This window comes from Zea mays, chromosome 7 (assembly GCF_902167145.1).
Source record: "Zea mays cultivar B73 chromosome 7, Zm-B73-REFERENCE-NAM-5.0, whole genome shotgun sequence".
In the NCBI taxonomy this organism is placed as follows: Eukaryota; Viridiplantae; Streptophyta; class Magnoliopsida; order Poales; family Poaceae; genus Zea; species Zea mays.
Genome location: NC_050102.1, coordinates 107929397 through 107956593, shown reverse-complemented (window position 1 = coordinate 107956593; position 27197 = coordinate 107929397). Strand labels below are relative to the sequence as shown.

General features: G+C 46.8%; 1 protein-coding gene and 1 non-coding gene across 2 annotated transcripts; both read right to left on the bottom strand.

Annotated features, from left to right (window-relative positions):
- Positions 1 to 16689: 16689 nt before the first annotated feature.
- Positions 16690 to 16828, bottom strand: LOC111589831 (small nucleolar RNA Z247). The gene has a single exon (XR_004851667.1). It is a non-coding gene; the product is annotated as a small nucleolar RNA Z247 (small nucleolar RNA).
- Positions 16829 to 18451: 1623 nt separating this feature from the next.
- On the bottom strand, positions 18452 to 22868 carry LOC103632681 (probable inactive receptor kinase At2g26730). The gene is made up of 2 exons (XM_008654427.2): positions 21117 to 22868; positions 18452 to 19299 (listed from the first exon to the last, which is right to left on the bottom strand). The coding sequence occupies exons 1-2, from the start codon at positions 22576 to 22578 to the stop codon at positions 18719 to 18721; spliced, it is 2043 nt and encodes a 680-aa protein (XP_008652649.1). The 5' UTR covers positions 22579 to 22868; the 3' UTR covers positions 18452 to 18718.
- Positions 22869 to 27197: the final 4329 nt, after the last annotated feature.

The following is a 27197-nucleotide window of genomic DNA, read 5'->3' as shown; positions in this document are numbered from 1 at the left end:
GTTGATACGTGCACTTACCTCGTGTATCCTAGAAGTGAGTTGAGGTGAAGTTCCTGAAATAATCTTTGCAAGGATATGCAATTTGTTTGCTAAATCTATATGTGCATATACTTCCAGAAGAAAATATTTTTGCCATATTGATACAGTTTTGCAAGGATCAGAGGGAGCACATTTCTAAAGTTAGCCCTTGTAGAAGATTCGATAGAATCTAGATCTCAGAGGATCGAAATCTGTCCCGATGATAGCTGTTGTACTCTTTTTCCCTTTGTGAGTTTTCTTGAAGTTTCTCACATGAGTTTTTTAACGAGGCAACAAAGTGCAAATGCAATTTGTATCACCATGCTCTCTTTCTCCATATTTTTCCCACTGGGTTTTTCGGAGTTTTAACGAGGCATGTGCTGGTCGCGGTATTCGCCCAAGGGGGAGTGTTAAGTAACCCTAGTTAGGGTTATGTGGGCAAATACCTGCTTTGCCCCTGAGGGGTCTCACATCTCTATATAAGGAATATGTACACCACTTCATAATAAAGAGATTAGAAAGAGGCCAGAGGCCCAACCCTATATCGATGTGTCTCGTGTGCTATCTGTCGTGCTTATGGGAAGGAATACGGGTCATCCACATCTCCTCACGCCTAATCTGCTGACGGGAGGGAAGGGAGCGGATCTGGCGATCCGTGGTAACGTAGTTCTCAACAGTGATGAACTGATGGGCGCCCCGACCCCGTGCTCCTGCCCTGTCCTGCTCTTGCCATGCACTGACTTGCCCTTGCCATATCCTGCCCCGAGTGGCCGAGTGTCGCCAATGCATCGTCATGTCTGGAATTCCGGGGCGACGCCCTAAGTTGCCGCGACAACGACGCCATGCCGTTAGCTCAGGGCTCACTCGCCATACCCACGGCACTAGGCCCACCCTCGAATCGGCTTTGCGCATGCCCGTCGCATCCAACTGCTCCCGAATTTCAACAGCTTGTTACAGACGAGAAAACCCAACGGGCTTTCGCTGCAATCCTGCCGCCGGGTAAACCCGCACGGACTGACCATGACCACCCCTAGCAACGCAGTCTGGAGTTCTCCCACGGCGAATTGGGTGCCCGGTTGGTTCATCCCGCGCCACAGCGGGTGCGTGCGTGCCCCCACGGCGGCCACGGCCCACCCCGGGGCCCGGGCGCGCCCCCTCGTAGTCGTGTACCGGCGCCGGGTCAGCATCCGCGAGCGCCGTACGTGTCAGGACGGTTGGGGTCCGCCGGACACTGGCACAGGGTTGTTCGGCCACGTCGATCTGACCCGATCACCCGTCGTCTGGACCTGTCGCCGCCGGTGCATTGCTGGACTCGAGGCAGGCCACTAGTACGAGCGCCAGGCCGTCGGCTCCGACGCTCCGTCACTGTAACTCGCGATGGGCATACCGCATACCTCCGGATTCGGACGGCTGGCTGCTGCGCCCGCCGTCGTGTGCTGCCACTGTGCTGTGCACCATGTATCATGGCACTGGCCCGCGCTGGCTGGTGTGTTTAGGTTTAAATTATGTGTGGTGCTGCCAAGTCAAACCCCAGTCTGGAGTTATCGGTTAAGCCCTGCGCCGCGGCTTGCTGCTGGCATCTTGGCTGCGCGTGTGCCTGCATTATTGGCCGGTTGGCAGGCCATATATGCCATGCCATGCATGCATGATTACGTTTTGGTGCATATGGAAACATGCGTGTGGACGCACAAGAGGTGTGGATAGAGCCGAAGCCGAGAGACAGAGAGAGACCAACTGTTGATCGCAAGTCAACTAGTGTAGTCACCCCCCCCCCCCCCCACCCCCACCCCCCCGGTATGTATGATTCTGTTCATATTTGTAGGCTGCGCGCGCCATCCATTTTATCTTAGGATTATCCGGGCAGGCACAGGTAGATAGAATGAAGTAACGTGCGTGCTAACGCGTCGGACATATACCACGTGATTGGTTACCCTGCTCGCCATATTCATGTCAGCCGCATGCGTTGACTGTGTGTGAGCCAATGATTGGTTGCCTGTGGGAGCACGAGTCTGGCCTGTACGCGCTGCTGCAACCTAGGCACATTTTTACCTGCTCGCTTGCATGCGCGGGGAAATAGAAATCTGGCATCGCTAGCCATCCAGGCCACCGCGAGACTGCTCCAATGGAGCATGCAAACCAATCACGTGGATAGGGCTGACGAACGTGCTAGTTATGCATGTCGTGTAATGTGTCAAGATAACTGGGCTTATTTTTGTACTAGAACTAGAAGTGTGTACCGCATGGGTAATTTGCATAAGGTCATCTACGACGATCAGGCGCCGTCGTTGTGAGTATTACGTGTATTTTTTTTTGGCTCAGTGATGTCTTTTTTTTCTCTCTCTCTTCGATAGCCCTGTGATCAGCTCCTCCATGTTTTGCAGGGTTCAGGGGCCGAGCAAGGGCAGGACCTCCCACTAAGAGCTGATTTGGTGACCCGGGATCCCGGGAGGATTGAAGGGGATTGAGAGGGAAATTAGTTCATTTCCCCCTCAATCCCCTCGGGATCCCCTTGTCACCAAATCAACCCTAAGTTTTCTTGTTTTAATGATATTTTATCTCATCTGTTGTAGCTACAAAGGCCTATTTATTAGTAAGCCTCGACTTATATATGTCTCCACTTAAATTTAGGTCCCAACTTAAATTTTGAGCTAGTTCCGGTTCACTACAAGACCTTTATAATGAGTCCCCTATGCGTATTAGTTACATGACAGAATCCTTAAAAGCAATCTCCTATAATATCTCTCAACCTCCTACCTCACACTTAGGCACGTCATGGGTATCAACCCCAACATCTAGTCAAGCGTAGGTTTGACCAAATAGCCTTCTTCAGTCCCCATTTGCCATGACTAATATCCATACACGTTCCCGTAATTACTTAGTCAAGACTACAACCCATATAGTCATCATAGTTGCGTTATTTTTCTAGGTGGTCGCTCGGAGAACCAATTCTGAAGGTCAGGCATTTGAGGAATCCTATCTCATACATGTTCCCCTAATTGTGGCAGTCTTGGGTGTAGAGGAAGCTGAAGGTGCTGATGTCAAGGACGAAGGCATTTAGGAAAAGCTGAAACACTACACGGGAGCTCAGGAATGGCAGTGATGGCGTGGGTGGCAAGGGTTGTGGCCTCTGGTGACATGGAACTTGAGTTGAGTTGAGTTGAGTAGGCAGCGATGCCCTACTTATACAATGGGGAGCTCAGCAGGGAAGGAAGGACAACGATGAAGGCTGTGCGGCTGGGTGGGCGATGAAGGCTGCCAAGATACTCCCAGTCATTAATGGGCATGGAGTGATCGGGTTGGGAGAAAAGGCTGATGTTGCCGTTGCCGCGTGAGATCTGTGCCATCGGTTGATGTCGACGAGGAATTTGTTAGTTTGGCTCGATGCTGCCCTGCAAGGGGCTTGTATTCCGTTTATATAGATGTACAGGGTACATGAGTATGGTAACCATACAAGAGAATCAAGGAAAGGATCAGAGGCGCAGCTCTTCAGGAGAAAGAAAATCAGAGACGCAACTCTTCAGGAGAGAGGAAATCTGCCCTTCTATCTATAGAATATATGCTATCATTTAACATCCCCCCTCAATCTGGACATGGTGAAGCAATGTTCAGATTGCGTCGGCATATACTGAATGGTTGAAAGGGAATTAGGCTTACACCTAGTCCCTAATTAATTTTGGTGGTTGAATTGCCCAACACAAATAATTGGACTAACTAGTTTGCTCAAGTGTATAGATTATTCAGGTGTAAAAGGTTCACTCTCAGCCAATAAAAAGATCAAGTTTTGGATTCAACAAAGGAGCAAAGAGGCAACCGAAGGCCCTCTGGTCTGGGGGCACCGGACTGTCCGGTGTACACCGGACAGTGTCCGGTGCACCAGAGGACTCCAACTCGAACTCGCCACCTTCGGGAATTTCCAGAGCCAGCGCGCTATAATTCACCGGACTGTCCGGTGTACACCGGACAGTGTCCGGTGCTCCAACGGGACGCGGCTCTGGAACTCGCCAGCCTCGGGATTTCACGAAGACTGCTCCGCTATAATTCACCGGACATGTCCGGTGTGCACCGGACTGTCCGGTGCATCCTCGGAGCAACGACTACTTCGGCACCAACGGTTACCTGCGACGCATTAAATGCGCGCGCAGCGCACGCAGATGTCAGGCACGCCCATACTGGCGCACCGGACATCCAACAGTACATGTCCGGTGTGCACCGGACATCCAGGCGGGCCCAGAAGTCAGAAGCTCCAACGGTCAGAATCCAACAGCATTGATGACGTGGCGGGGGCACCGGACATGTCCGGTGTGCACCGGACTGTCCGGTGCGCCATCGAACAGACAGCCTTCCAACGGCCACTTTTGGTGGTTGGGGCTATAAATACCCCAACCACCCCACCATTCATTGGATCCAAGTTTCTCACTTCTCAACCACTTACAAGAGCTAGACATTCAATTCTAGACACATACAAAGAGATCAAATCCTCTCCAATTCCACACAAGGCTTTAGTGATTAGCGAGAGAGATTTGCTTGTGTTCTTTCGAGCTCTTGCGCTTGGATTGCTTTCTTCTTTCTTGATTCTTTCATTGCAATCAATCTCACTTGTAACTAAGGCAAGAGACACCAAACTTGTGGTGGTCCTTGTGGGAACTTTGTGTTCCAAGTGATTGAGAAGAGAAAGCTCACTCGATCCGTGGGATCGTTTGAGAGAGGGAAGGGTTGAAAGAGACCCGGCCTTTGTGGCCTCCTCAACGGGGAGTAGGTTTGCGAGAACCGAACCTCGGTAAAACAAATCCGCGTGTCACACTCTCTTTTGCTTGCGATTTGTTTTGCGCCCTCTCTCGCGGACTCGTTTATATTTCTAACGCTAACCCGGCTTGTAGTTGTGTTTATATTTGTAAATTTCAGTTTCGCCCTATTCACCCCCCCCCCCTCTAGGCGACTTTCAATTGGTATCAAAGCCCGGTGCTTCATTAGAGCCTAACCGCTCGAAGTGATGTCGGGAGATCATGCCAAGAAGGAGATGGAGACCGGCGAAAAGCCCACTACAAGCCACGGGAGCACTTCATCGGAAGAGTCCCGCACCAAGAGGAGGGAGAAGAAGAAGAGCTCCTCCAACAAAGGGAAGGAGAAGAAATCTTCTTCTCACCACAAAGAGAAGAAGGAAAAATCTTCTTCCCACAAGCCGCATCGGAGTGAGGACAAGCCAAAGAGGATGAGGAAAGTGGTCTACTACGAGACCGACACTTCATCAACATCGACCTCCGGCTCCAAAGCGCCCTCCGTAACTTCTAAACGCCAAGAGCGTAAGAAGTTTAGTAAGATCCCCCTACACTATCCTCGCATTTCTAAACATGTACCTCTACTTTCCGTCCCATTAGGCAAACCACAAACTTTTGATGGTGAAGATTATGCTAGGTGGAGTGATTTAATGCGATTTCATCTAACCTCACTCCACAAAAGTATATGGAATGTAGTTGAGTTTGGTGCACAGGTACCGTTCGTAGGGGATAAAGACTATGATGAGGATGAGGTGGCCCAAATCGAGCACTTCAACTCTCAAGCGACAACAATACTCCTCACCTCTTTAAGTAGAGAGGAGTATAACAAAGTTCAAGGGTTGAAGAGCGCCAAGGAGGTTTGGGATGTGCTCAAAACCGCGCACGAGGGAGATGAGCTCACAAAAATCACCAAGCGGGAAACGATCGAGGGGGAGCTCGGTCGGTTCCGGCTTCGCAAAGGGGAAGAGCCACAACACATGTACAACCGGCTCAAGACCTTGGTGAACCAAGTGCGTAACCTCGGGAGCAAGAAGTGGGACGACCACGAAGTGGTTAAGGTTATTCTAAGATCTCTCATTTTTCTTAACCCCACTCAAGTTCAACTAATTCGTGGTAATCCTAGATATACTAAAATGACCCCCGAGGAAGTTATCGGGAATTTTGTAAGTTTTGAGTGCATGATCGAAGGCTCGAGGAAGATCAACGAGCTTGATGATCCCTCCACATCCGAAGCTCAACCCGTCGCATTCAAGGCAACGGAGGAAAAGAAGGAGGAGTCTACACCAAGTCGACAACCGATAGACGCCTCCAAGCTCGACAATGAGGAAATGACGCTCGTCATCAAGAGCTTCCGCCAAATCCTCAAGCAAAGGAGAGGAAAAGACTACAAGTCCCGCTCCAAAAAGGTTTGCTACAAGTGTGGTAAGCCCAGTCACTTTATAGCTAAATGTCCATTATCAAGTGATAGTGACAGGGGCGACGACAAGAAGGGAAAGAGGAGAGAAAAGAAGAAGTACTACAAGAAAAGGGGCGGCGATGCCCATGTTTGTCGGGAGTGGGATTCCGACGAAAGCTCTAGCGACTCCTCCTCCGACGAGGACGCCGCCAACATCGCCGTCACCAAGGGACTCCTCTTCCCCAACGTTGGCCACAAGTGCTTCATGGCAAAGGACGACAAAAAGAAGGTTAAATCTAAATCCTCCACTAAATATGAATCCTCTAGTGATGATAATGCTAGTGATGAGGAAGATAATTTGCGTACCCTTTTTGCCAATCTCAACATGCAACAAAAAGAAAAACTTAATGAATTGATTAGTGCCATCCATGAAAAGGATGATCTCTTGGACACCCAAGAGGACTTCCTTATTAAAGAAAATAAGAAGCATGTTAAGGTTAAAAATGCTTATGCTCTAGAAATTGAGAAATGTCAAAAATTATCTAGTGAGCTAAGCACTTGCCATGAAACAATAGACAACCTTAGAAATGAAAATGCCAATTTGTTAGCTAAGGTTGATTCTCATGTTTGCAAAGTTTCAATTCCCAACCCTAGAGATAATAATGATGATTTTCTTGCTAGATTTGAAGAATTGAACATTTCTCTTGCTAGCCTTAGAATTGAGAATGAAAAATTACTTGCTAAGGCTAAAGATTTTGATGTTTGCAAAGCTACAATTTCCGATCTTAGAGATAAAAATGATATTCTACATGCTAAGATTGTTGAACTTAATTCTTGCAAACCAACTACATCTACCATTGAGCATGTCACTATTTGTACTAGATGTAGAGATGTTGATAACAATGCTATACATGATCACATGACTTTAATTAAGCAACAAAATGATCATATAGCTAAATTAGATGCTAAAATTGCCGAGCATAACTTAGAAAATGAAAAATTTAAATTTGCTAGAAGTATGCTCTATAGTGGGAGACGCCCTGGCATCAAGGATGTCATTGGCTTCCAAAGGGGAGACAATGTCAAACTTAATGCCCCTCCTAAAAGATTGTCCAACTTTGTTAAGGGCAAGGCTCCCATGCCTCAGGATAACGAGGGTTATATTTTATACCCTGTCGGTTATCCGGAGGACAAAATTAGGAAAATTCATTCTAGGAAGTCTCACTCTGGTTCTAACCATGCTTTTATGTATAAGAGTGAGACATCTAGCTCTAGGCAACCAACCTATGCTAAGTTGCCTAAAAAGAAAACTTCTAGTGCATCAAATGAACATAGCATTTCATTTAAGACTTTTGATGCATCTTATGTTTTGACTAACAAATCCGGCAAGGTAGTTGCCAAATATGTTGGGGGCAAGCACAAGGGGTCAAAGACTTGTGTTTGGGTACCCAAAGTTCTTGTGTCTAATGCCAAAGGACCCAAAACCATTTGGGTACCTAAAGTCAAGAACTAAACTTGTTTTGTAGGTTTATGCATCCGGGGGTTCAAGTTGGATACTCGACAGCGGGTGCACAAACCACATGACAGGGGAGAAAAAGATGTTCTCCTTATATGAGAAAAACCAAGATCCCCAAAGAGCGATCACATTCGGGGATGGAAATCAAGGTCTGGTCAAAGGTTTGGGTAAAATTGCTATTTCACCTGACCATTCCATTTCAAATGTTTTTCTTGTTGATTCATTAGATTACAATTTGCTTTCTGTATCTCAATTATGCAAAATGGGCTCCAACTGTCTCTTTACTGATGTAGGTGTCACTGTCTTTAGAAGAAGTGATGATTCAATATCATTTAAGGGTGTGTTAGAGGGTCAGCTATACTTAGTAGATTTTGATAGAGCTGAACTCGACACATGCTTAATTGCTAAGACTAACATGGGTTGGCTCTGGCACCGCCGACTAGCCCATGTTGGAATGAAGAATCTTCATAAGCTTCTAAAGGGAGAGCACATTTTAGGACTAACCAATGTTCATTTTGAGAAAGACAGGATTTGTAGCGCATGCCAGGCAGGCAAGCAAGTTGGAGCCCATCATCCACACAAGAACATCATGACAACCGACAGGCCACTTGAGCTACTCCACATGGATTTATTCGGCCCGATTGCTTACTTAAGCATCGGCGGGAGTAAGTATTGTCTTGTAATTGTGGATGATTATTCTCGCTTCACTTGGGTATTCTTTTTACAGGAAAAATCTCAAACCCAAGAGACCTTAAAGGGATTCCTGAGACGAGCTCAAAATGAGTTCGGCTTAAGGATCAAGAAGATTAGAAGCGACAACGGGACGGAGTTCAAGAACTCTCAAATTGAAGGCTTCCTTGAGGAGGAGGGCATCAAGCATGAGTTCTCTTCTCCCTACACTCCACAACAAAATGGTGTAGTGGAGAGGAAGAATAGAACTCTATTGGACATGGCAAGAACCATGCTTGATGAGTACAAGACTTCGGATCGGTTTTGGGCGGAGGCGGTCAACACCGCTTGCTACGCCATCAACCGGTTATATCTTCACCGAATCCTCAAGAAGACATCATATGAACTCCTAACCGGTAAAAAGCCCAATATTTCATATTTTAGAGTCTTTGGTAGCAAATGCTTTATTCTTGTTAAAAGAGGTAGAAAATCTAAATTTGCTCCTAAGACTGTAGAAGGCTTTTTACTTGGATATGACTCAAACACAAGGGCATATAGAGTCTTTAACAAGTCCTCAGGACTTGTTGAAGTTTCTTGTGACGTTGTGTTTGATGAGACTAATGGCTCTCAAGTAGAGCAAGTTGATCTTGATGAGATAGGTGTTGAAGAGGCTCCATGCATCGCACTAAGGAACATGTCCATTGGGGATGTGTGTCCTAAGGAATCCGAAGAGCCTCCAAATGCACAAGATCACCCTTCCTCCTCCACGCAAGCATCTCCACCAACTCAAAATGAGGATGAAGCTCAAGTTGATGAAGTAGAAGATCAAGCAAATGAGCCACCTCAAGATGATGGCAATGATCAAGGGGGAGATGCAAATGAGGAAGACAAGGAGGAAGAGGAACAAAGGCCGCCACACCCAAGAGTCCATCAAGCAATTCAACGAGATCACCCCGTCGACACCATCCTCGGCGACATTCATAAGGGGGTAACTACTAGATCTCGTGTTGCACATTTTTGTGAACATTACTCTTTTGTTTCCTCTATTGAGCCACACAGGGTAGAGGAAGCACTCCAAGTTTCGGATTGGGTGGTGGCGATGCAAGAGGAGCTCAACAACTTCACTAGGAATGAGGTATGGCATTTAGTTCCACGTCCTAACCAAAATGTTGTAGGAACCAAATGGGTCTTCCGCAACAAGCAAGATGAGCATGGTGTGGTGACAAGGAACAAAGCTCGACTTGTGGCCAAGGGATACTCCCAAGTCGAAGGTTTGGATTTCGGTGAAACCTATGCACCCGTAGCTAGGCTTGAGTCAATTCGTATATTATTAGCCTATGCTACTTACCATGGCTTTAAGCTTTATCAAATGAACGTGAAAAGTGCCTTCCTCAATGGACCAATCAAGGAAGAGGTCTATGTTGAGCAACCTCCCGGCTTTGAAGACAGTGAGTATCCTAACCATGTCTATAAGCTCTCTAAGGCGCTTTATGGGCTCAAGCAAGCCCCAAGAGCATGGTATGAATGCCTTAGAGATTTCCTTATTGCTAATGGCTTCAAAGTTGGAAAGGCCGATCCTACACTCTTTACTAAAACTCTTGAAAATGACTTGTTTGTATGCCAAATCTATGTTGATGATATTATATTTGGGTCTACTAACGAGTCTACATGTGAAGAGTTCAGTAGGATCATGACACAAAAATTCGAGATGTCTATGATGGGGGAGTTGAAGTATTTTCTAGGATTTCAAGTGAAGCAACTCCAGGAAGGCACCTTCCTAAGCCAAACGAAGTACACTCAAGATATTCTAAGCAAGTTTGAAATGAAGGATGCCAAACCCATCAAGACACCCATGGGAACTAATGGGCATCTCGACCTCGACACGGGAGGTAAGTCCGTGGATCAAAAGGTATACCGGTCGATGATAGGTTCTTTACTTTATTTATGTGCATCTCGACCGGATATTATGCTTTCCGTATGCATGTGTGCAAGATTCCAAGCCGACCCTAAGGAAGCTCACCTTACGGCCGTAAAACGAATCTTGAGATATTTGGCTTATACTCCTAAGTTTGGGCTTTGGTATCCTAGGGGATCCACATTTGATTTGATTGGATATTCGGATGCCGATTGGGCGGGGTGTAAAATCAATAGAAAGAGCACATCGGGGACTTGCCAGTTCTTGGGAAGATCCTTGGTGTCTTGGGCTTCAAAGAAGCAAAATTTGGTCGCTCTTTCCACCGCCGAAGCCGAGTACATTGCCGCGGGCTATTGTTGCGCGCAATTACTTTGGATGAGGCAAACCCTGCGGGACTACGGTTACAAATTAACCAAAGTCCCTTTGCTATGTGATAATGAGAGTGCAATCAAGATGGCGGATAATCCCGTCGAGCATAGCCGCACTAAACACATAGCCATTCAGTATCATTTTCTTAGGGATCACCAACAAAAGGGAGATATCGAGATTTCATATATTAACACTAAAGATCAATTAGCCGATATCTTTACCAAGCCACTTGATGAACAATCTTTTAACAAACTTAGGCATGAGCTAAATATTCTTGATTCTAGGATTTTCTTTTGTTAACTTGCACTCACAGCTCATTTATATACCTTTGATCATGTCTCTCTCATATGCTATGACTAATGTGTTTTCAAGTCTATCTCAAACCAAGTCATAGGTATATTGAAAGGGAATTGGAGTCTTCGGTGAAGACAAAGGCTTCCACTCCGTAACTCATCCTTCGCCGCCACTCCGTGCTTCTCTCCATCTTGTGGAGGAGAGTTAAAAGCAAAAGGACTTCATCTTTGGTATAATCTTCACTCATTTACTTATGACCAAAGAGAAAGGGAGTAATTAGAAGGCTCTAATGATTCCGTTTTTGGCGATTCATGCCAAAGGGGGAGAAAGTAAGAGCCCAAAGCAAAAGGACCGCACCACCACCAATTTCAAAAACTCGTGTTTTCAAGAATATTTTCAATTGGTATCCTATTGTGTTCAAAAGGGGGAGAAAGTAGTATTTCAAAATGTTATATCAAAACCCTCTTGAACACTAAGAGGTGGATCTCATTTAGGGGGAGTTTTGTTTAGTCAAAGGAAAAGCATTTGAAACACGGAGAGAAAATTTCAAATCTTGAAAATGCTTTACAAAATATTATTCATTTGCCTTTGACTATTTGCAAAAGAACTTTGAAAAGGATTTACAAAATAGTTTGCAAAAACAAAACATGTGGTGCAAGCGTGGTCCAAAATGTTAAAGAAACGATCCATGCATATCTTGTAAGTAGTTATATTGGCTAAATTCCAAGCAACCTTTGCACTTACATTATGCAAACTAGTTCAATTATGCACTTCTATTCTTGCTTTGGTTTGTGTTGGCATCAATCACCAAAAAGGGGGAGATTGAAAGGGAATTAGGCTTACACCTAGTCCCTAATTAATTTTGGTGGTTGAATTGCCCAACACAAATAATTGGACTAACTAGTTTGCTCAAGTGTATAGATTATTCAGGTGTAAAAGGTTCACTCTCAGCCAATAAAAAGATCAAGTTTTGGATTCAACAAAGGAGCAAAGAGGCAACCGAAGGCCCTCTGGTCTGGGGGCACCGGACTGTCCGGTGTACACCGGACAGTCTCCGGTGCACCACCGGACAGTGTCCGGTGCACCAGAGGACTCCAACTCGAACTCGCCACCTTCGGGAATTTCCAGAGCCAGCGCGCTATAATTCACCGGACTGTCCGGTGTACACCGGACAGTGTCCGGTGCTCCAACGGGACGCGACTCTGGAACTCGCCAGCCTCGGGATTTCACGAAGACTGCTCCGCTATAATTCACCGGACATGTCCGGTGTGCACCGGACTGTCCGGTGCATCCTCGGAGCAACGACTACTTCGGCACCAACGGTTACCTGCGACGCATTAAATGCGCGCGCAGCGCACACAGATGTCAGGCACGCCCATACTGGCGCACCGGACATCCAACAGTACATGTCCGGTGTGCACAGGACATCCAGGCGGGCCCAGAAGTCAGAAGCTCCAACGGTCAGAATCCAACGGCATTGATGACGTGGCGGGGGCACCGGACATGTCCGGTGTGCACCGGACTGTCCGGTGCGCCATCGAACAGACAACCTTCCAACAGCCACTTTTGGTGGTTGGGGCTATAAATACCCCAACCACCCCACCATTCATTGGATCCAAGTTTCTCACTTCTCAACCACTTACAAGAGCTAGACATTCAATTCTAGACACATACAAAGAGATCAAATCCTCTCCAATTCCACACAAGGCTTTAGTGATTAGCGAGAGAGATTTGCTTGTGTTCTTTCGAGCTCTTGCGCTTGGATTGCTTTCTTCTTTCTTGATTCTTTCATTGCAATCAATCTCACTTGTAATTGAGGCAAGAGACACCAAACTTGTGGTGGTCCTTGTGGGAACTTTGTGTTCCAAGTGATTGAGAAGAGAAAGCTCACTCGATCCGTGGGATCGTTTGAGAGAGGGAAGGGTTGAAAGAGACCCGGCCTTTGTGGCCTCCTCAACGGGGAGTAGGTTTGCGAGAACCGAACCTCGGTAAAACAAATCCGCGTGTCACACTCTCTTTTGCTTGCGATTTGTTTTGCGCCCTCTCTCGCAGACTCGTTTATATTTCTAACGCTAACCCGGCTTGTAGTTGTGTTTATATTTGTAAATTTCAGTTTCGCCCTATTCACCCCCCCTCTAGGCGACTTTCAATGGTGTAATGGTCAGGGGTTTAGTCATGACGTCTGCCACCTGATCCTTGGACGAAATGATGCGAACCTCAAGTTGTTTAGTAGCCACTCGTTCTCGGACAAAATGGTAATCTACTTCAACATGCTTTGATCGTCGATGAAATATGGGATTAGCACAGAGGTATGTCGCACCAATGTTATCACACCATAAAGTCGGAGCACGAGGATGTGGAAGACCAAGTTCCCGGAGAAGGACTTGTAACCATATTACTTCAGCAGTGGCATCAGCAATAGCTTTGTACTCAGCTTCTGTACTAGAACGAGATACTGTTGGTTGTTTCCTAGAACACCAAGAGATGAGATTTTTGCCAAAAAAATATGGCAAAACCACCGGTGCTTCGTCGATCATCAGGATTACCTGCCCAATCAGCATCAGAGAAGGCACTGAGCAATGTTGATGACGACTTTGTAATACACAGACCCATTTCAATCGTAGCAGTCAAGTATCGCAGAATTCGCTTAACAGCCATCCAATGTTCGAGTGTCGGTGAGGACATGAATTGGCAAACTCTATTGACGCAGAAAGAGATGTCCGGTCTAGTGAGGGAAAGGTACTGGAGCACACCAACTACACTCCTGTACCTGGTAGCATCCTCGGGAGATAAGGGTTGACCTCCCATGAGCTTCAACGGTTCCGCCGGAGACATAGGAGTAGATGTACCCTTACAGTTTCTCATGCCAGTTCGGGTCAGGAGGTCTTTTATGTACTTGCGCTGAGACAAAATAATGCCCTGTGAACTCTAGTTAACCTCTACACCAAGAAAATAACTCAAAGCACCAAGATCTTTCACTGCAAAATCTTGTCGAAGCTGTTGAAGGAGACGATCGGTGGCCACTGAAGACGAACTAATAATGATGATGTCGTCCACATATATGAGCATATATATTTGAATGCCTTGGTGATTAAAAATGAATAAGGATACATCAGCTTTGGATGGAGAAAACCCGAGGTCAATTAATTTGGAGCTAAGGCGTGAAAACCATGAACGCGGTGCTTGTTTGAGACCATAGAGTGCTTTATCCAATTTACAGAGATAATCTAGATGAGTGGAATCAATAAAACCGGGAGGTTGCTTCATGTAGACATCCTCAATTCCTCATGGAGAACCCCATGGAGGAATGCATTTTGGATGTCAATTTGACGAATAGTCCAATTACGAGAGACTGCTAGAGAGAGCAGAAGCCTGACAGTAGTAGGTTTAACAACTGGACTGAAAGTATCGTCATAATCAATACCATGTTGTTGTTTGAACCCTTTGGCAACAAGACGTGCTTTATAACGATCAATAGACCCATCAGATTTCTGTTTAATTCGAAAAACCCATTTACAATCAATAATATTGAGATTAGCACGAGGCGAGACAAGATGCCACGTCTTGTTTTTGATTAAAGCCTGAAATTCATCAATCATAGCCTGACGCCATAGAGGATGCTTCATAGCAGCAATATGTGATGGAGGCTCAATATCAAGGACAGAAACTACAGAGTAAGTAACTGTTCCATCAGTGCGTACCTTAGGCTTGCATATATTTGACTTGAGCCTGGTGCCATACGGATGAGAGACAGGTGCTGCCACTGATGGTTGAGACACAGAATCTGGTGTGATCTGCTGTTCTGTATTGTGATCATCAGACAATGCATGTGCCTCAGAACAGAACTCAGTAGAGGGCAAGGATTGTTCGGTTGGCAGGTGAGTTTCATCTTGTATGAGCGATGTCTCCGGCATTCCCAAGACTGGCATAGGCAATAGTGGTGCAGTCGGAGAACCTGACAGGACGGGCGCAGCTGCATTTGGTGTGGGCTCAAAACCTGAAGTGGATGCGACAGGTACAAGTGCTGCTGGAGGAACCGAGTTTGCTGCAACCAGAGAGTTAGCAGGCCAGGATATATGCATATGATCACCTTCTAAAAATGAACTGCCACTATCTAAATGCAATTGACGCAAATCAGAGGAATTGCATGACGTGGGAATAGATGAAATCTGAGCAAAAGGAAATATATTTTCATCAAAGATAACATCTCGAGAAATATATATGCGACCGGAATCAGTGTCAAGGCATTTGTACCCTTTATGAGATGAACTATAACCCAGAAAAACACATTGTTTGGAACGAAAAGAAAGTTTATGTGTATTGTATGGGCGCAAGTGAGGCCAACAGGCACATCCAAAAATGCGAAGAAGGGAATAATTGGGTGGAGTTTTTAAAAGACGCTCTAGAGGACATTTGTGATCAACACACGAGTTGGAAGTCGATTTATTAGATATGTGGCAGTAAGAAACGCCTCATCCCAAAATTTGATAGGCATATGAGCATGTGCAAGAAGGGCTAATCCAGTTTCCACAATGTGACGGTGTTTTCTTTCAGCGGAGCCATTTTGCTGGTGTGTGTGAGGACAAGAGACACGATGTGCAATGCCTAAGGATCGAAAAAGGTGTTATGAATTCTTTGATATTCACCACCCCAATCAGAGTGCACACATTTGATTTTAGTGTCTAAAAGACGTTCTACATGAGCCTGAAATTGCAAAAATATGCGGGATGCATCAGATCGGTCATGCATAAGATAGATCCATGAAAATTTACTGAAATCATCAATGAAACTAATGTAATATTTATATCCACCAACAGATGTTGGAGCAGGGCCCCAAACATCAAAGAATACAAGTTCTAATGGAGATTCTGATCGATGGATAGCAGAAGTATATGGTAATTGGTGACTTTTGGCAAGCTGACATGCATTGCAGACTTGCGAAACAGACTCTTTGGACCTCAGGATTTTATTGTGGTGGAGAATCGACTGCACTACTTGACTAGAGGGATGACCTAGTCTTGCATGCCATTGTGTGGTGGTGGTGGCTCGACTCACTAAAGCCTGTTTGAGAACATCTGCATCTGATGGTGTGAGAGGGTAAAGGCCTCCCTCACAACGTCCGTCCAGAAGATGTTGCCGTGTCTTGCGATCCTTTATAGAAAAATGCCATGGATGATATTCAAAAAAGACATCATTATCACGAGAGAATTTGTGGACATACAATAGATTTTTAGCAATTTGAGGTACATGCAAAACGTTACGCAATGCAAGAGAACGAGTGGCAGTATTAATAGAAGAGTGACCAATGTGCAAAATAGGCAAACCTGCACCGTTGCCCACTTGAACTTGTTCACCACCATGATAACGTTCACGAAGAGCAAGCCGGTCAAGATCACTTGTAATATGATCCGTGGCGCCGGTATCACTGTACCAATTGGGATCAATCTTGTAGGAAGATGTGGCTGCCAACGCTGCAGAAGGGGGATCTTCATTATAGGATGCGTCCATGCGGTACCAGCAACGCACGACAGTGTGTCCCTCTTTGCCACAAATCTGGCATGGAGGACGAGAGGGATTGCGACGATCACCTCTGGTGTCACCTGAACGGGGAAAGGGGCCACCGCGAGATCGCCGCGGTCAGGACGACCACGAGAACGCGAGGAACCACCACGACCAGCATAATTAACAGAGGATCCAGTATGCAGCTGCATCTCAGCCTGATGCTGAGATTGACAGGCTTCAAAAACCATTAGGTATGCATAAACATCATCAAGAGATAGGGTCTCACACTTTGTGGTCATTGATGTAACAAAGGCATCATAGTCAGCACCAAGACCAGCAAGGAGATAGGCAATCACCTCATCGTCACGCAATGGAGCATCAGCAGCAGCCATCTCGATGGCAAGATTCTTGATTTTTCGAAAATAATCAGCAGCAGAAAAGCCATGCTTCTTGGTTGTGGCGAGTTCAACACGGATTTGAACCGTACGAGCTCTAGTGGATGAAGAGAACATCCGTTGAAGAATATCCCAGGCTTCTTTGGAGGTGTTGGCAGAGATCACGTCACGCAGAACGTCTTCAGTCATTGTTGAGAGAAGACCACTTAGAAGATGCTGATCTTGATCGCACCAACGGCCATAGTCCGGATTAGGAACTTGGTCAGCACCGGTCGCCGTCGAGGAGGCAATCATCTGGGCCGGTGCAGATGTGGATCCGTCGATGAAGCCAATGAGCTTCGCGCTTCTAAGATAGGGCATGAGTTGAGCACGCCAGAGAAGATAATTGCTCTTCGTGAGCCGAATCGTGGCAGCATGGTGTAGCGGAATCGGTGCAGGGGAAGAAGTAGATAGCGTGGAGGACATGGTGGCTGGGGAGGAGGAGGAAGGAAGAGCAGCTGTTGTGGTTGACGTCTAAAATTTCGCTGGCTGAGATACCATGTTAGTTTGGCTCGATGCCTGCCCTGCAAGGGGCTTGTATTCTGTTTATATAGATGTACAGGGTACATGAGTATGGTAACCATACAAGAGAATCAAGGAAAGGATCAGAGGCGCAACTCTTCAGGAGAAAGAAAATCAGAGACGCAGCTCTTCAGGAGAGAGGAAATCTGCCCTTCTATCTATAGAATATATGCTATCATTTAACAGAATTCAGTCGAACTTAGCAAGGGTGGAATCAGTGGTTCAGTGGTCGTTGATGAACAAAACAGGCAAGGCGAGAGGTTGGGGATGACATCTCGATCCCACTGATCACACAAAGTGTGAGAGCGAAGAGGTTGGACGACGAAATGATCTCGCTCGTCAGCGGTACGGGAGGGACAGCACGGACACAAACTTATGGACTGAAGGGTTGGCCTCGCTTGTCAGCGGCTCAGACTGTGGAGTGCGCGCGGTGAATCTGGGCCGAAAGCCACTGGCCGGCGTGAGTTCATCGGTTTGTTTTTATTGTTTTCTAGAATTAGATTTTAAGTTTAAATTTCCAAAAGCAAGCCAAATGAAGTCCAAATTATTTCAAAATTTGATAGAAAACCAAAGAAACATTTCAACAAAGTTTGGACACGTTTCATGGTAAGGATTTTTTTTTATAAAAAAGTCATCTCTCTATTTTTTGGGGAATATTGAATCACATGTTACGAAAAGGAAATTCAAATTCAATTCAAAAAAAATTCTTAGCATGTGTTTGTATAGTTTTAGGTGAATTTGCACATTATAAAAGTATGGTGTTATAGAATGGAGTGCCATAGATACAAAACAAGTTGTTATATTAAGAAAAAATGGGACAAATATTTCGTATTGATCATCTCGGTCCTGTCTTGCTTTTTGCCTACGTCCATGAAAGGAACAATACGCACGCCAGAAGACATACATTTAAGGAGCACCCGTCATGTAGGTAGAGTATGGTTCAAGACATGATGCTTCCTAGCTTGTCCATTACGTGCATCTGTACACGCATTATTGGCTTTTGTATTGTGCCGCTTAATGAAAATTGGACCAGCAAGCAAATATTATGAGGTGGCTATGTTTCATCTTGCGTGAAGCAAACAGTTGTACATACAAAGTGTTCATGCTCAAATGCATCATCGTGCGTGCGTGCCACTGAATTCTCAACTAATCCAACAACCATCTCCTTGTGAACAACTAAACATGTTTATGTGTAACGGCACCACCACAAGAGATTTTAACACTAGTACATCTCTCGCAGAGTACCGCAGCGCTGTGGTCGATGACGACGAGTCGAGTTCTCCGGTCCTTGCTCCTCGTTTGATGGCATCATGCCCCGAAGGAGACGGACCCGTCGTCCTCGTCGCCGCGGATGGCATTGATCATGCCGGCGACCTCCCGCATGGTCGGCGGCGGGGCAGAGCCGGGGGAGGCGTCGACGCACTGCATCGCGACCTGCAGCAGCCGCACCATGCGGTGCTCGGATGACCCGACGCCGGTGCCGGCGAGCAGCGCGCGGTCGAACACCTCGGCGGTCCACTCCTCCCGGATCACCGAGGTCACCCACCGCGCCAGCTCCGCGCCGTCGCCCTGCGCGGACGTCGCCTTCCCCGTCAGCAGCTCGAGCAGCAGCACGCCGAGCGCGCGCACGTCGGCGCGGAACGCCGCGGCGCCGTCCCTGCCCGGCGCGGTGACGCCGTACTCGCTGATGCACGGGTCCATGCCGGCCGTGAAGAGGACGTTGGAGGCCTTGAGGTTGCCGTGGGCGATTGGGCCGCCTGACGAGGAATTGGTGGTCCCGCCGTCGCCGCGCAGGGTGGTGTGCATGAACGCCATGCCGTCGGCGACCTTGGCGGCGATGTGGAGGCGCGCTGGCCAATCCAGCGGCGCTTGGCTGCTCTCTATGGAGCCTGCAGGTTAGCATTCTGTGAGAGATGAAAAAATTTGAAACTTGACACTTTAGGCCTTGTTCGTTTACGTCGGATTACACCCGGAATCGTTTCGGCTAAACAAAGTTTATATAAATTAGAGAAGCAATCCGGCTAGGAATCGTTCCGACCCACCAATCCGACACAAACGAACAAGGCCTTATAGTAACTCCATACGCATTTTGTGATTGTTTTGATGTTCCATGCAGAGAACATGCTTATCTCTCTCTCTCTAATTTTAAAGGAAATGAAGTTAATAATAAATCTATAATCTATAGCACTATATAATCCATCAGTTTAAATTTTGCAAAACTCACTTAACCAAATAACCCTTACACACATAACTTTCACTGAATCTAACAAATGAATTGCATCCGCACATAACACACCTCAAAAACAACACCAACAACTCAGATAGCTACATAATCCTCCTATCTCATAATCATTCAAATCTAATAACCAATATTATTTGGATCATCTTTTCTCACTCATCCCTCACACACCACTGTCTCCCCCTCCCCCGCGACCTCGCCGCCCGTCCCCCTTTGCCTCACTCACGCCGCCGCAGGCCCCTCCCCTACCCTCCTAGCGCTGCCGCTGGTGGGTCCTCACCTTCACTCTCCAGGATTGTAGCGTAGTAGGTCCTAAATACACTGCTTAACATTTGCTAGTCTGGCTATGTTACCACTACTGTCCTACTAATATCAATGTGAAGCTTTGTCACTGTTTAAAACTAAGAGCATCTCCAACAATATGACTCTAAATTGTGCCCCAAAAATTAAAATACTACATCGTTTAAAGTATTTAGGGCACTAAAAACAAATTGCGTTACAACAGTTTAAATCATGTATTTTAGGAAGTAAATTACATTATTAGGAAAGAAAATTTGAGAATGATGTTGAAAAAAGTATAGGGCACTAGTCTAGGGTAAATATATTTGAATCACTTCATACTGTGAAGTATATTTTTGATCAAAAATTATAAAATAAGACACTGATTTAAGATACTGTTAGAGGTGCTCTAAGGCCGTATCCAATATACTGAATATTTGAAATTTTTATAATTATCATTATTTTTTACTGTGATATTGTTTAGTATATAATATACTTTTAGTGTAACTTTAAATTTTCTTTTTTTTCACAAAAGTTTTAAATAATACGAACGATCAAACATAATAAAAAAATCAAATGAATTATAAATTAGGACATGCTCCATTCAAAATAATTTTTTACATATCATTTTGAAGAAGTCAAAATTTTCAATGCACTAATATTTATGATACTAATAAATATCATTAAATTAATAACAATATATATTTAAATATATAAGCATGATGTTGATAGTGTTTTTTATAAATTTAATTACACTTACAATATTTGACTAATGAAAAGACGAGATATACATGTCTCATGTCTGCATTTACTAGAACTTGTACAGGTTGGTTATCCATAGTCCATAGGTCAAGTGGTCAACAGTCAGAATATAGACTCGATTCCCAATGCGAAATGGACTAGGCTAAACTTATGGGCTCGAACAATTTCAGCTATGAAAAGAACGGGCTACACGATGGTCGGCTGAATACGGCCCAAACTAGGATTTAAGAAGGCATGGGCTACTTTGCACCTAAAAAAGTTACGTCAAAATATGAGTATATACCATGGAGCCGAGCCAAGGTATCTGATATGGAATGGAACATCGCTCACTGATTTGTAAAAATTAAACGAATTTCATTTATTTACGCCCGTACATAAAAACAGTCTGAGAAGCTAAAAAAAGAGTGCGCACGCGAAGAAGGTTACCGTGCAGAAGCTTGGTGAGGCTGCCGTTGCTCTGAAACTCGTACACCAGCAACTTCTCCTGCATGGCGCAATAGAACGCCAGCGGCGGTAGCACGGCCGGGTGCTTGGCGAGCCCGACCCGCTCCATCCGCCGCCGGAACTCGTCCTCGTCCACCGCCGCGTCCCTCACCCGCTTCACCGCTAGCGCCGCACCGCCGGGCACCACCACCTTGTACGAGCTCCCGAAGCGGCCGCGGCCCAGCAGCTCCGCGGGGGACTTGAGCAGGTCCTCGAACCGCAGGTTCTTGGCCGCCGCCGCCGCGGCGTTGGACGTGATCGAGGCTGTGCCCGATCGGCGCAGCACTACCAGCGAGGCCGACGGCGCGCCCGCCTCGGCGGCGACCGTGCTGTGCTCGCCCGACGTCGGCAGCGAATAGGCCGTCTTGCTCGGGGTCGCCGACGTCGTGGTCGTGGTCGTCGTCATCCTGCTGCTGTCGTACACGGCCCTGCCTCCGCTGGGCTTGGAATTCCGCCCCAGCTTGCTCCGCTTCTTCTTGAAGCAGAACCTGTACAGGACGAAGGCCAGTATGGCGGCGCCCAGGAGGACGTAGCCGAGATACATGACGATCTTAGGCACTGTTCTTTTCTTCTCCTTGTCCTTGTCACCCCCCTTCCCGTCGTCTTCGGCCTCGGAGCCCGAGCTGGGCGGCGTCGGCGACGGGCAAGGAGCGAATAAGGGCTCGCCGCATATGCCAGCGGCGTTAGGCCAGAACCTCCCTTTGCCGAACCTGACAGCGTCCTTGGGGATTGGTCCGGTGAGGTTGTTGTTGGACACGTCGAAGCTGAGGCCCACAATGCTGTCGAGGTCGAAGTCCGGGATGGTGCCGTCGAAATGGTTGTCGTTCGCCAAGAACCTCTCTAGGTTGAGCCTGCCGAGGCCCCCGGGGAGCTCGCCGGAGAAGTTGTTTCCGGAAACCTCGATGACGCGTAAGCTCCTGGACTGGGCGAGCGAAGACGGCAGGTTACCTGAGAGCCGGTTGCCGCTGACGACCAGGTGGGTGAGTCCCGAGCAGGCCGAGATGCCCGCGGGGAGGCCGCCGCGCAGGCTGTTGTTGTGAAAGTTCAGCACGCGGAGAGCCGGCGCGGCGCAGAGCAGCGCCGCGTCGATGGTGCCGTTCAGGCCCTGCTCGTCGAGGTCGATCCTCTTGATGTGCCCGTCGTTTACGCCTCGGTCGAAGCACTGGACGGTTCCGCTCCACAGTGAGGCTTTGGTGCCGGGAACACACGGGTTGATCGACGCGTTCCACCTCAGCCTGATCGCCGTCTGCCCGCCGTCGTCGCCGGCCAGCGCGGTCAAGAAGCTGACGAGCGACGCCGTGACGTTGGCCGATTCGTCAGCTCGCGCCCGACATGGGCAGCATGCAAGCAGCAGCAGCACTACGAGTGCTGCTGCAAGTGCAGTGACAGCCACAGCCTTCGCCATAATGGCTCAGGAGTCAGGACGGAGCAAGAACAAGTGCCAGCGCCGGATGAGGTGCTCAGGAGCAACGGCGCCCGCGCTCGGTGCCTGATTGTCTAAGGCTACGAGCTGGGCATGGCAAGCAAGGCTGAGACGCCAGGAGTTTGGAGCTCGATCGGGTTCCGCGTGCGAGGGGTGTGTCAAAAGCTCGGGCCGAAGCTGGCACGTTCGAAGCGGACGACGGGGCGGAGGCTACGAAGCAGGGGAAGGGCCGGGGGCCGCCTTGCATTGCGGTCGGTCGCAGGGGACATGCAGGTGCGGCCAAACGGCAGTGTTGGAGGGGCGCCAGATGCCGGGCTGGCGCCTCCGTCCGCGTACGCCGGCCGGCAGCCCTGGGCGACGGCACGAACAGGTCCGGCGATCCGGTTAACGGGCATGTCTCCGTCGGTGAAAATATAAATATGTGTCCCGAAGTCGACAGGAATAATTCGGGTTGACGTAGCTGAACTCGACATATGTCTGAAGCTGTTGTTACTTGTGATTATATATAATCTTGATTTTTGGGACGACTGGTTGTGCTACTCACTCGTAGTTGGCTGGCAGTGATGATGCGAGCATGATCTGGTCAGGGTTCGGTGTTTGCAATATTATCTTTGCATATAACTGACACTGACTAGACAATAGACACAGGTTCGGTAATTGTGCAACAGTGACAGCTCCGTATCGCATACGATACGAGCCGGCCGCCATGGTGCCGGCGCCTCAACGCACCAATGCGCCTCCGTAAGGGCTAGGCTGGTTGAGCACCATATATGGTACTTCAAGAAGCCTGGACGGTCCGCCACGTGGTCCACACGATCCGCGATTAGATTAGATCAGACGAGTATCTCCTTTCCCGTTCGTGTTTATCCAACTAAATACGCGGATTTTATTGGAAAATGACTAGAAACGGGTCCAAACCTCTCTCTATATGAAAGGGTACGATCGATTGCGCGTATCAACAATTGAACCAATAAACCTTCATCGCATTAGGAGTAGGAGTAATCTAGACCTAGTTTAGTCTTTCCCTGACCCCAAATCTTCATCTCTCTTCGATTCTACGTCGTTTAGGGACGTCCTGGGTGGTCTGTCGATCCTAGAGCACACCCTGGAACTCTCCTCCCTGACGGGTCCCTCTCAAGGGGCAAGCTCTAGGGATCTTTGACCCTCTGTGCACGCGCGGACCATCCGACCTATAGCATGGACAGTCCAACACACGAGCAAAGGAACCCGCTCCTGCCGCAGGATCGCGGACCGTCTGCGCCGCCGCAAAGAGCACCGCAGGTGGTATGCTCCTGATGTTTGGTCCCGAATCAGAGCCAACACACTTTTTGGCGACTCCGCTGGGGACATAGTTAGGTGTGATCTATCGAAAATCAGCCACATATGACCGGTTCAAAGGTTTGCACCGATGTTTCTCACAGTAACATCATGAAGCCGACTCTCGAGAGTCTGTCGGCTGAGGATTAGCAGCGATTCAAGGACTACGAAAGGCAACGACACGAAGATACGCTGCAACGAGAGTGAAAGAAACAAGTGACGTCTTTGGGGGTGAATTAGTACTTCTAAAACTTTCTCTAAACTAGGACACAAATAAAAACATATGCAATTAATCAAACTAGAATGTGCAAACTAGGTTTTGTCTAAGTGTTTGTTATCTCTACCGCAATGACTAAGTTTCAATCTACAACAATATAAGTATAAAGACAAGATTGAAACTTAAATGCTTAATATAAATGCGGAAGCTAAAGAGTGAGGTAGAGATGCAAACTTTCGTGGATGACGCCGATATTTTTAGTGAGGTATCCGGAACCACGTAAGGTCCCGAAAATCCTCGTTGGTGTCCCTACGCAAAGGAAGCCCACGCGAGGGCCAAACACCTCGGTTGAGTAACTCCGTAGAGAGTCGTGGGCCTTCTCCACGTGCAAGTGGTGCCACGCTTCCGGCTCCTATCGGACGCTCCCCGCCGTCTCCACTATCGAGCTTCCAGCTGAAACGCTGCGGGCCTCGTTCCCTTCGGCACACGTTGGTGACCGTGAGACAAACGCGGTTGTCACGGTCTCGCAAGACTCTCGTCCCACTCGGTACAATTACAACGGCTCGCGCAAGAGCTGAGGGGTTGTGTGGTTTTACAAAACTCGCTCAACTAACTAGGGTTCACCTAGAGCAAGCGCTAAAGCGGTCTAACTAATCTAAGCACTTCGCAAAGCACCTATGCTAATCACAGAGTGATTCTATTAAGCACTTGAGTGTATGAGCTCTTGGGAATGTCTACTATATGCCTTGGTATGTTGCTTGGGCTCTCACACCTTGGAATGGCCGACTGGGGGTGTATTTATAGCCCCCAACTGAAATATAGCCGTTGGAGAAAAGTTGTGCTCTCTGCGGCACACCGGACAATCCGGTGGTGCACTGGACAGTGCAATGTTCACTGTCCGGTGCGCCTAGCCGTTGGTCTGACACTGCAGCCGACCGTTGATGCGCATGCTTTTTACACCGGACACTCCGGATGTGACACCGGACAGTCCAGTGTTCTTTTCTCCACAGTGCCACCTGGAACTAGCCGTTAGGGCTACTGTTCCTGGTGCACCGGACAGTCCGGCGTGTGGCACCGGACAGTCTGGTGCTCCCGACCAAACAGTCCGCTAGCAATACTTCCTTTGTTTCTTGGACTTCACTTGATCTTCATAATGTCTTCTTTTGTGGTGTTGCTTTCCTTATTGTCTTGGTCCAAGTAACTTTAGCATCCTGTGAACTACAAACACAAACACTAGCAAACACATTAGTCCACATGTTATGTTGATCATCAAACACCAAAACTTATTTAGCCAAATGGCCCGGGGTCCATTTTCCTTACAATCTCCCCCTTTTGGTGATTGATGAAAACACAACCAAAGCAAGCAAATATAACAAACATTTGAATGGAAATATGCAATCTACTTGCTAGGATGCATGTTTGTCCCCATAGTGTGATACTATGGACTTAAGCCTCCCCCTAACTCCATAATTCACTTACTTCCTATTTTATACCAAAGAGCCAAGACCACTTGAAGGATAAATTTTTTTTAATTTGGTGGTGTTTGGTGTTTGATACAATTTCCATTGCTTTGGTCCCTAAACTTCTCCCCCTTTGGCATCAACCACTGAAAAGGAAGACATTAAAAGCATGTATGAAGCAAAAAGGATTTGCCCTCATAAAAGATTTGTAAATTAAAACCAATTGAAGAACTTGACATTATAACTCCCCCTAAATGAGTGTTCTCCTTTAGAAAGAATTTTCTCCCCCCATTAGAGACGAAGACATACTCCACCTGACAGAGATCTTCTACTTAGGAAAAAGCATGTGAAAATAGAGGTGCAAGACATGATTTGATTAGACTAACTTCCCTTATGCATAGGTAACAGAATATGATTTAACTACTTATGCATGTATAGCAACATGGGAAGTATAAGATATGAAATATAGTCTAACCAAATATTGGAGAAGACATGTACATGATGCCAAATGTAGTCTCAAAGTTACCAATTGAAAATCAATGGCAGACCATTTGAAGACAAATGGTAGGCTTGTGAGGCATAAGAGTTCTTGCAGATTTGCAGTGGAAGCTTGTTGTCTTTCTCCGGGGACTTCATTTTTCTTACAATGAGACTACTACATGAAATATACTCGAAAAAGTATTAGTCTCAAAGTCTTAGATTATAGAGTAACCTCCCCCTGAAAGTGTGCATACAAGTTTTGAATACTTGTAGGAGACATGCACATAGATTTTGATATCAAGAGGGGCAAATTATCTATAATCTAAGCTTTGGCACATATAAGTTAAATGATACTAATTGTAGGATATAAGTTTTTGAATCATTAGTGTCATTTACTTATGTTAAATAAGCTATGTGCCGTGCTTAATTAAACATTTTAAACCATGTAGGTTTGCTCAAGAATATGAATTGAGAACGAGCAATTCTACCATGTGATTTACTTAGTATGCATGCATTGATAATCTACAATAAGTACCAAATGAAATACTAGGCATGAACGGTAGAACTAGATATAAGAAGATAGATATGCATATCTAAAAATGAGGAATACAATAAATCTAGTTACCTTAGTCATGAGTGGGGAAGTTTGGTTCCAAAATATTCACTAACCCACTTGGCAATAAACTTGATCTAATATGATGTATCCCATGATATACATCCCAAATTTGCCAAGTCTCCAAATTCCCCAAAGTCCTTCGGACTGCTCACTTCCCTTTCGGGATCCAAACCTTCTTAGTGCTTTTCATGGTTGAAATTATTTCTTTTGGCACCCAGATGCGTTTGGCCCCTTTCCCTTTGTTGGTTTGCTTATTGGCCTTGATTGCTATCACCTTTCCATTCTTCTTCTTGATCAAATATGGTGTAGCAGCCTTTTTATCCACCCTTTTGATGTAGATGTTGGAGATTTTGCTTGTTGGCTTTTGCTTTTGCTTATCCCCGGTCCTTTCCTTGCATTGGAAATACTTGTGGCCTTCTTTGTGACATAGCCTACAAATCACAGTTTTGCCCTCCACAAGCTTGTTCACTCCCGCAGTGGTGTTATCCTGTGGAGGTTGGATTTGTTTGGC